This window comes from Hemicordylus capensis, chromosome 1 (genome assembly GCF_027244095.1).
Source record: "Hemicordylus capensis ecotype Gifberg chromosome 1, rHemCap1.1.pri, whole genome shotgun sequence".
NCBI classification, from domain to species: Eukaryota; Metazoa; Chordata; class Lepidosauria; order Squamata; family Cordylidae; genus Hemicordylus; species Hemicordylus capensis.
Window position 1 is genome coordinate 378,049,056 of NC_069657.1, and position 11,018 is coordinate 378,060,073.

Genomic DNA, 11,018 nt, shown 5'->3' on the forward strand with positions numbered 1-11,018 from the left:
CAGTACGTCTGGTGGCAACTTGGAACCAAGCTTTCTCTGTAGCTTCTCCTGGGTTGTGGAATGCACTTCCGGCAGAAATCTGTAGTTTGGGTTCATTGCTGGCCTTCAAGAGAGTTTGGTCTGGCCTTTCAGAGTTTAAATGATCGAGTTGCGGGTTTTGTTTTGTTCCTGTGCACCGCCCAGAGCCTTTTGGATGGAGCAATATAAAAATGTAAATAATAATAATAATTAATGAAGGGGCAAACAAAAATTTGTGTTAAGTTTTTGGATAATCAAATGTTTTGGGGTTTGTTTGTTTTATCAGGTGGGCAGAAACAACGAATTGCAATTGCTCGAGCTCTTCTTAAGGTAAGCCTGGAAACCATTGGCTTTCCATATATCTGTTTTAAAGGAAGCAAGCAAGGGAAAAGGGAATGTGTATCAAAAAAGACTTCTTATAGTGGAATTGGTAGAAAAAGGAAATGTGATGGTTATAACAGTATCCTGTTTACTGCATATATTCTGTCTGCTGTTTCTTTTCTGTCTGATGCATCTTTCTTAAAGATGTCAAACGCAGGTTTTTATTTGATGTAAGAACAGCAGCCCTTCATGATCCTGGGAAGATAGTAATTCTGATTCTGGTGTCAAAAACAGTGCTTTTGTTCAGTGTTTTGAAGACTATTTTAGCTGGATGTGTAGTCATGCTAATTACATTGATTACTGTTAAGAGATTATTATTACTATTATACCATTTTTCAACAAAACAGTCACAAAGTAGTTTACATTGCAAAAAGAATGAGAAAAAGAAAAGGGAAATGATTCCCTGTCCCAAAGGGGCTCACAATCTAAAAAGAAACACAAAGGGAGGCATCACCAACTAGGGGTGTGCACAAACCTGTTTGGAGGCCTTTTTATGGGCCTCTGAACAGGTTCGAAAGACCGGCAGTTTGACCGGTTCGAAGGTGGGGGGGGGATACCTTTAAGAACTGGGGCAGGTGCCCTTACACACACACACACACACACACACACACACACACACACACACACACAAAAACGTTTCCCCCACTGGTGCTGCAGTTTAAAAGGGTTCGGCAGGACAGCAGCCTACCTCTCTGCCGCCCCGTTGCCTCCTCGGACCGGAAGTTACGGGAAGTACGCAGCGTGCACAAGTGTGACGTGCACGCACACACGCCCAAAGTTTGTCACTTCCAGTCCAAGGAGGCAACACAGTGGCAGGGAGGTACGCTGCCACCCCGCCAGACCCTATCACCAACAGCCACTGTGAGGGACATGATGGTAGGCTGAATAGCAAGGGGGAGAGCAACTGTTCCTAAATAGGAGACCCACCATTTTACAAGCTATAGAATGGCTTCATATTTCTTGGGGATAACTCTTAACCTAGTTAGGCAGAAACTTTAGTTTTCCTGTGGAAGAAAAAGAATTGAGGAGGAACTGTCTTTTGCAGTTGGATCATTTTTTCCTCTATTAATGATAAATATCATGAGCCTATATTTTAATTTTCAGTCTTAATACAATGGCTGACATTCTGTACAGTGTAACGTGGGCATCTAAAACAATGCCCATGGTGTTGTGGAACAGGACTGGTGCGCTTGTACTTAAAACTGTGCAGCTGCACTTCTGCGACACTACAGCCATTATTTCCAATTGCTGTATTGTCGTGGAAGCACAATTGCACAGCTTTAAGTAACAGCACACCAGTTCTGTTCGACAACACAGCGGACATTTGTTTTAGATGCCCACAGCCGTGTGGGTGGTTCAGAACTTTGCAGAATGTCACCCATTGTCATCTTTAAGGCTCTGCACTAGTGGAAATTTAATAGTGCCTGTTAAAAGCTACCAGCTGACATCCTGCCTTACAAAGCACTGGTGCAACAGGAGAAGCACCATTGCTTCTGAAAGGTTCGACTAACTCAGCTCCACTGCTGGCTCAGGAGAAGAGGGCAAATTTTGATGGCACCAGTGCTAGTGTGCATGGGGAGGAACTTCAGTAACCTTCCTTTCCCCCAGGAAGCACTGTGTACCATCTGAAAATGTGAGGGTCGTGCACTCCTTGAGGATAATGTACTTCCAGGGACATACAGGTGAAACTCGGAAAATTAGAATATCGTGCAAAAGTCCATTAATTTCAGGAATGCAAATTAAAAGGTGAAACTGATATATGAGACAGACGCATTACATGCAAAGCGAGATAAGTCAAGCCTTAATTTGTTATAATTGTGATGATCATGGCGTACAGCTCATGAAAACCCCAAATCCACAATCCCAGAAAATTAGAATATTACATGGAACCAAGAAGACAAGGATTGAAGAATAGAACAATATCGGACCTCTGAAAAGTATAAGCATGCATATGTATTCAGTACTTGGTTTGGGCCCCTTTTGCAGCAATTACTGCCTCAATGCGGCGTGGCATGGATGCTATCAGCCTGTGGCACTGATGAGGTATTATGGAAGACCAGGATGCTTCATTAGCGGCCTTCAGCAATTCTGCATTGTTTGGTCTCATGTCTCTCATCCTTCTCTTGGCAATGCCCCATAGATTCTCTATGGGGTCAGGTCAGGCGAGTTTGCTGGCCAATCAAGCACAGTACACTGTATACTTTTCAGAGGTCCGATTAATGGACTTTTGCACGATATTCTAATTTTCCGAGTTTCACCTGTATTTTCAGATGACACAGAGGGCTTCTGGGGGAAAGTAAGGTTATTGAAGTTCCTCCCCATGCACACTAGCATTAGTGTGGAACTCTTCAGAAGCACCGGTGTTTCTTCTGTTACACCAGTGCTTCATTAGGATGTCAGCCACTGTATTTATCCCAGTTTATATAGAAAGATGCTGTCCTCTCTTCAGAAATTCTTCTGTTTCTGTGTGTAGTGGCACTGGCTCAGTGGCCAATGCTGAAGTGTCTGTAGGCTGCTTTTCTCTGAGATAAGGAACACTTTGCTTGTTCAGCATATGCTTCATGTCCTTTCTGAGCAGTTGTAGACTCCACTTGGGTTTTGGATCAGTGAGCTTTGCTGCTTCCAGTCTATATTTATGTAGTGCCTTCTGCTGAAAACTGTGAGAAATTCATCATTAAAACAAAGGCTGCTTCACCTGTTGTTTCTTGCATATATACGTAAATGCACATGCTCAAAGTGGGTGGAAACAAATGTGCTTTGAAAGATGCATTTAAGTGCTAATAATTGATCAAGGCTCCCTACCATATGAAGACATCTTGAAAAACTTATTTATCTCCTGTAATGTGTGAAAGAGCTCTAAATGAGGTGGCAGTGAATGAAGTCATCAATGTTGGGCAAGTTATGGTGCTATCATTCTCAAAGAGGCAGGTGGCCATCTTTAAAGAAGCACAAACATTGCTAGAGAAGATACAGACTCTTCCATGATTCCTCTCAGCTTCATATTTTGTGTATCGCATGGGACAGGAAGTGGAGTGATCTCTGTTCTTAATCAATTTATCACAACCGGCTTGGTCCTTGGTGCAGTATAGAGATCATTATTGTCTGGCAGTGCTAAGCAAGGAAGTGCAGTTTTTACACGCTTTTTTTCCTTGGGGATATTTTTTTCTAGAACCTTAAGTGCAAATAGGGCCCCTCTTGACTTCTGGTCACAGTTAAGCTTGATTGCTGCTTGTATTATTATTATTATTATTATTATTATTATTATTATTATTATTATTTCTTGTTTACACAGTCAGGTAGGTGTTATTGACTGGTTTGTTTTATCCAGACATCAAGTCCTTCCCAAGGACCTGGGATGGCTGAATATTATCATCAATACTGTTGGTGATTATAGATATCGTCACAAAATATAGGTTGTTCCCGGGAAAGTTGCTTTTTGTAATTGGCTGATGGTGATTTCTGTGGCCCCTATCGTGTTGAGGTGCTCTTCAAGTTGTTTTGGAATTGCACCTAGGGTGCCAATTACCACTGGGATTATTTTGGTCTTTTTCTGCCACAGCCTTTCAATTTCAATTTGTAGATCTTTGTATTTTGTTATTTTTTTCTATTTCTTTTTCTTCTGTTCTGCTATCCCCTGGTATTGCTATGTCGATTATTTTAACTTGTTTTTCTTTCTTCTTGACTACAGTTATATCTGGTGTATTGTGTGGCAGATGTTTGTCTGTTTGTAGTCGGAAGTCCCATAATATTTTTGCATCTTCATTTTGGACAACTTTTTCAATTTTTATTATTATTATTAGTATTATTACATTTATATCCCACTCTTTATCCAAGGAGCCCAGAGCGGTGTACTACATACTTGAGTTTCTCCTCACAACAACCCTGTGAAGTAGGTTAGGCTGAGAGAGAAGTGACTGGCCCAGAGTCACCCAGCTAGTTTCATGGCTGAATGGGGATTTGAACTCGGGTCTCCCTAGTCTAGTCCAGCACTCTAACCACTACACCACACTGGCTCTCTTGTAGAGCTCTTGAATTTGATTTTGTATACTTTACAGGTAGAGGCCCAAACTGGGGTGTGTGTGTGTGTCATATGGAGTTTAAAAATGTGCTTGGAGTGCTGGAGTGCTGTTTGGGGGTAAGAAATGTGGAGCTGCTGCTGCTTTAGTAAAATCCAAATATTTCATATATTTTGAATTGTAGTTTTCATATACGAGCAAATGCGGTATCATATCTAGATGGCAATTATTCCTGGTGATGCAAATAAATTGGTATTCCATTTCACCCCTAACACTTGTGTATTTAAGCAATCTTGAATTCAAAGAAATTGTCCATTCAAAACCAATTTCTTTCCCCCCATTTTAGAATCCAAAAATTCTTCTTCTTGATGAAGCAACTAGGTGAGTAATAAAAATGATACAATAGGTTGCATAATCTTTTGAAAAGAAGAAAAAAATGTTTGAGACACTCATGACTGATTCCCACCTTGACCACCGACCTTGTACTAAAATCTTTAATAGCATTTCCTATATTTAGGAAATATAGGCATTATTTCTTCTAACCTTTGTGCTACCTTTATAGATCCTCAGACAAACACTAGATTATATAAATGCAGTAACTGATGATGTGTTTATAAAGAACTGCCCCTTATTCCAGTAATTCAGATATAAAACCATATCAAAAATATATTTTCCTTGTTGATACACTGTGGAAAATATCACTTGTCCAGGTTAAGCACAATACTTCCTTTGAAGTATGATGCGCTCTAAGAATATGGTATGTATACCGAAGCTGGAAACCAAATTAACAAGATGAGAACTAACATCAGTGAAACACTTCAAGATTGCTCAAGCACTAAACATATGACAAATATGATGCACAGACAACAGGAAACAGTTCTTCTTTTGTATGAGAGACATATAAGTACGATATATTGAAAACAGTAAGGATGATTATCATGCAGTGCAATCCTATGCATACGTATTCAGAAGTCTGTTCCACTAGGCAACATGATGCAGTCCTCCTTCAAAGCTAAGGCCGTCCCAGGGCTGTTGTGCAACTTCAAAGGCAGCTTTGATGGTGTAGCGATGGGGCTGCGGCAGAATGTGTTTAAAGCCTAGCGCTCCTTTGTGTTGGACGCATGTTGCCCACTGTGTTCAGTTGAACTTTCAGGCAAGTCTGTGTAGGACTGAAGCCTTAGTATTCCACATGGAGTAATAAGAATTTGTTTTACTTCTCATCTTGTTAGTTTTGTTTTCAGACTGTCTGTATCCATATTTGGTTCCTGGTACACTAGGTTGCTCATTTCAGGGATCATTAAGGCTTTGACCTATATAACATGAATGCCTCCAATGAAGAAAGTCACTTCCAGTCAACTCTGCAGTGGGGTTTGAAAGGGGTTTTTCAGTGCTTCTGGTACCTATCAGATCTGTGGGATGCTTCAGCTGGCCCAGTACATTTCAGGAGATGCAGTTCACAGAGATCAGTGCAACACAGGAACAGGCTATGTAGTCCCTATTGCTGGATTTCTTATGGGTGGTGGATGCTGTCTTTGTTTCTCTGCTCTCCTGTTGAACTGGAAGCCTGGGAAGTTACTGCCTGGATGTGTGTGTTCTCTTAAGGTGCTATGACACTTCTCTTTATGAGAAGTGAACATATGACTTTGTTAAACTGCAGATTTTTTAAAAATGAATGTTTTAATTGGATTTAAGTTGGAGCTGATCTGTCAAAAAGTATTCTGTGCTGTGAAAGGCAATGCGTGTTAAGATTATTTTTCTAAAGTTAAAGGAATACTGCTGTGTCTGAAGAATGAGTTGCCTTTGTTGTTTGCTTAGAAAATGGTCACTTTCTGAGAAATTTTAAATGGTTGAAAGTAAACTGGTTAGATAACTAGAGGCAGTGCTCTTACAGCCCTAAGAGTGTTGTGAGAGACAGTAACACAATGTTTCCTTTTCTTCTATTCGTGAATTAGTGCTTTGGATGCTGAAAATGAATGCCTTGTCCAGGAAGCATTAGATCGGCTCATGGAAGGGAGGACTGTCCTCATTATTGCTCATCGTCTGTCCACCATTAAGAATGCCAATTCAGTTGCAGTTCTTGACCAAGGCAGAATTATTGAGTGTGGAACACATGAAGCACTGCTTGCAAATCCAAATGGACTTTTCAGCAAACTGATGAAGAAACAATCTTTTATCCAGAATAGTGAAAGTTTTGTATTAAATGTAAAGTCCTGAAAAAGAAATCTTTAAAAGAGAGAAAAAGAGAGTATAAGGAATGGAACTGTAACACATTTCCAATAATTTAACTTGTTTCAATTTATGTACAATAAATGTTATATTTTTTCAGAGTGTTTCAAATATTTCAAAACTTGGTTGTGCAAAACTTTTTATTCAGAGCTTTTAAATAATTATTATACATGTGAAAATATTCAACACTGTATTGTCTACAGATTGTAAATATTTTTCTCTCTGCTACTTTGATTAATGGATATGATATAGCTGTCTACTTTATTTTAATCCATTGTTTTGATAACACACTAATTTTCTAGCAGGCTTGAAATAGTAGGAAACTTAAAACTGCACTGAGTTTTGGAATTGTTCTTAGTTTTTATTTTTTCCCTTTAACCTGTAGAACATGCAGCCTGATCCTATGCCTGTTAAGAGATGGACAAAAGTTCAGTGGTAGAACATCTGCTTTGCATGCAGAAGATCCCAGGTTCAAACCCTAACATTTCCAGTTAAAAAGCTCTCCGGTACCAGAGTGGAAAAAACCTCTGCTTGAGGTCCTGGAGAGCTAATCCAGTCAGAGTAGATAATGCTGGACTAGATGGGCCAATGATCTGACTCCATATGACAACTATATTTGCTTGTATGTTTACTTCAAAGTCAGTCCCAGTGAAATCAATGACACTTTCTCTCAGGTGAGCATTCATTGCATTTGAGTCTTGGCCATTTTACCATTACCCATCATTATTAAAGTAAACTTAACTTGGATATAATGTCCTCTAATATAAGCTATGCATAAATTAGCAAATGGGTATGTTTAGAGGTGTGTTCAATATTGAAATCTTTCATGAGAAATAGTAGTTTTATAATTATTTGGTGTAGTACAAACAAGAAAATTATTCTTCGATATTGTTCCAGTATTAAACAGTCTAAAATGTCCATAATCTTTTTCCTCCTTTGTAAAGCAAAATAACTATATTATGGTGAAAGTTGTATACCATCCTTCCTTTACATCATGGGTCTCTTAATAGCTCTACAAATTACATGGCACTATAAGTTAACATAATTGAAAAGTGAGTGAATTTTCTCTTGGCTTGGAATTGGATGCATACTTCAATTTCCTTGACCCAACAGAGCCAATGTGTTAAAATAACACACTGTTAGTATAATGTAAAATACTTTACCCAAATTCTACTGATATAGCTGCATGTCAGTTACACTTAATTCCTGCAGAATTTTCTGGAAAGCAATTTTTGATTGAAACTGCCATCTTCCTGGCCAGTTCACACCTGAATAATTAAGCTCCATCAAAATTAGGATTTTGGGTTAGATCCAAATTTACCACTTTGTTCACAGTGTTGTGTTTATGGAAGGGGCCCTTTTGTGAGCTCAACTTTAGAATGCACATGGGAAGTGGACACCCTGCAAGTCTTATCATATCATTCTCACTGGCCAAAGAGGTACCTTTTAAAGTGGTTCTCTTAGGTTTAGCAGGGGGAGTCCAGCATAGCATCCCTCCAGTGGCTTTTGCTAGGATGTATTTTGTTTCTTTGAGACTGTAAACCCTTTTCGGGCAGGGAACCACTATATTGTTTCTTTTGCTATATAAACCAGAGAACTTGTTGAAAAAGTTAACATTAACATATATCCTTTCATAGGGTCATAGAAGCTGCTTCCGCAAGCACAGTGCAAACTATGGATCCAACCCATTGTATTTTAATATTTGTTGTTATAAAATCCTTTTGCTTAAAACACACACACACCCTATGACTGTATTCAGAATAGTTTTCAGGAATGTATTTTAGACTTAATCTTGAAGTTTACCATGTTGCAATCCTCTCAATTGCTGCTGATTATATGTGGGCCCCAGATCAACTTCCTATGCCAAAAATGTCATCCCTGTGCTTTGTATATTCATACCACTATCACAGTGGTGATGGGGCAGGGGCTGATTGGGGTATTTACCTGCCTTTGTAATGGATTGTCTCTTTAAAAAGAAAAATTAAGTTAGGGGCTCACAAAAAGCTCCTCAGAAATTGTATAGGGAACTATTTCAATGCTGTGCAAAGCAAGTTTAAAAAAATAAAAGCCCTGCACTTGACTGAATCACAGAAAGAAGGCTTATTATGTGCTTTTTTGTTTCAGGAATTTGAGATGGGCATTATAGGGGAGATAATATGAAAGGCACCAGATAAGACAAGATCAGCAATTAATTTAAGCTGTACTAGGAACATTATTCTTTTATCACAACAGTGCATTGTGAACTCCTAGTGCCCACACCAGTGCCTGCGTTTAAGGCCAGCTGTTGTTTAAATCAAGTTAATTAGGACAGATAAGTACTGACAGCTGCAGATGAACACTCATTTGTAGTATTAGAATTCAATAACATTTGTTACCTAGACTACACATATTTGTAGAGAGTTGGGCAATGGGTGAGTGGATATGTAATATTTATCTGCAGGTACAATGTTATGAAGGGTGTTTTGAAAATGCGAAATATTTTGTGATACTTTAAAATAATAATTTTAGGAATCTTTGGTAAAAATATGGGGAAAATATTGCTAGAACTGAGAAAGCATGCAACTATCTTATACAAAATATTTATTTTTCAAATTTGAAAGGTATACTACAAAACTGAATAAAATACAACTTGCATATTTTTTCCTCTCCTGCCCCTGGACAATACCAATATATAATTCTCCTAACCCAGCAATCAGATTGCCTTTACAGTAGAGATGTGCATGGAACTGCTGGTTCGAAGGTGGGGGGTTGACTTTAAGGGTGGCGGAGGGTGCACTTACCCCTCCCTCGACTTTCTCCCTGCCGGCGCTCTGTTTGCAAAGGATCCATCAGGGTGGCAGGGCACCTCCTTGCTGCCCCGTTTCCTCGTTGGACCCTACATCAGCAGAAGTACCTGACGCAACAGCATGCGCACGTCATGCTCGCCCAACGTGCGCGCTTGCGAGCATATCGGGTACTTCCGCTGACATAGGGTCCGACGAGGCAACAGAGCAGCAGGTAGGTACGCTGTCACCCCAACGGACCCTTTGCAAACAGAGCACTGGCGGGGAGAAAGCGGAGGGAGGGATAAGTGCACCCTCCCTCACCCTTAAATTCAACCCCCCTCCCACCTTCGAACTTCCCCCATCCAGTTACATACACATTCCTTCTGTATAGCAGGGGCTTTAGGTATGTGGGACAGTTGTTTCACATGCACAAACCCACAGGGCCTCCTGGATGGAAGGGGAATGGGGGCTGATCTGCAGTAGCCTTCCACAAATGTGAGCTGATGCTGAATGTGAGGGGAAAGTGGGGGACCAGTGTATATAGGGGGCACATTACTATTTCGTTTAAATGCATATAAGAAAGCACATCATGATCAAACTACTGCATATAGCATCCGTTTGTGCACGGGTATATTTGGTTTGTCTAGTGCCCATAAGTCTAAATATTGGTATTAAAACCTTCCACTTCTGGATTGTGTCAACACTAGTTATCTGCCCTTTACCAATGGTCTACAGCAGAGTTGCACAACCTGTGGTACTCCAGATCAGGGATTCTCAACATTGGGTCCCCAGATGTTTTTGGACTTCAATTCCTATAATCCCCAACCCAAGGGCTGGGGGTTATGTGAGTTGAAGTCCAATAACATCTGGGGACCCAACGTTGAGAATCCCTGCTCCAGATGACCGCTGCTGGAGGATGTTGAACTACAACTCCCATCATCCCCAGCCACAACAGATTGTGGCTGAGGATAATGGGAGTTGTAGTTCAGCAGCATCTGAAGGACCACAGGTTGAGGATTCCTGGTCTACAGTATGAATTGAAAACAGTTTCTTGCATTGAGAGAATCTTCATACATTATCCAGTTCACTGGATAAAGTGGAAGTTGTTGAAATGACCCAACATGGTTGCATTGCAACATGGAGTTACATGTAAGTCCCAATTCAATGAGACATAAGCACAACAAATGGTTTCAAGTATTCCTAGCTTAGGAATCCATTCAGTAAACTGTGTGCAAGCCTGCCTTAGGTATTAATTTTCCCAGAGATAACTTGTCATGATTTGGTGACAAAGAAGAGTTGTGGTTTCATCCAGTAGTAGAGCCTTGAATTGTTAAACCTATCTGAATAAAACTGAATGAGATTTCTCTAAGGAAGAGAGCTGGTCTTGTAGCAAGCATGACTTGTCCCTGTAGCTAAGCAGGGTCTGCCCTGGTTGCATATGAAAGGGAGACTAGAAGTGTGAGCACTGTAAGATATTCCCCTTAGGGATGGAGCCACTCTGGAAAGAGCATCTAGGTTCCAAGTTCCCTCCCTTGCATCTCCAAGATAGGGCTGAGAGAGATTCCTGCCTGCAACCTTGGAGAAGCCACTGCCAGTCTGTGTAGATAATACT

General features: G+C 40.3%; 1 protein-coding gene across 6 annotated transcripts in view; it reads left to right on the forward strand.

The window, feature by feature from the left end:
• The window catches only part of ABCB10 (ATP binding cassette subfamily B member 10), a 33,758-nt gene extending 25,020 nt beyond the window's left edge, over positions 1–8,738 (forward strand). For all 6 annotated transcript variants that reach the window (XM_053298416.1, XM_053298425.1, XM_053298409.1 and 3 more), the window contains exons 11-13: positions 305–348; positions 4,762–4,796; positions 6,368–8,738. In XM_053298416.1, coding sequence (XP_053154391.1) covers positions 305–348; positions 4,762–4,796; positions 6,368–6,629 — 341 coding nt within the window. In that variant the 3' untranslated portion in view covers positions 6,630–8,738. The remainder of the gene's footprint in view (positions 1–304; positions 349–4,761; positions 4,797–6,367) is intronic.
• The last annotated feature ends 2,280 nt before the right edge of the window (positions 8,739–11,018 follow it).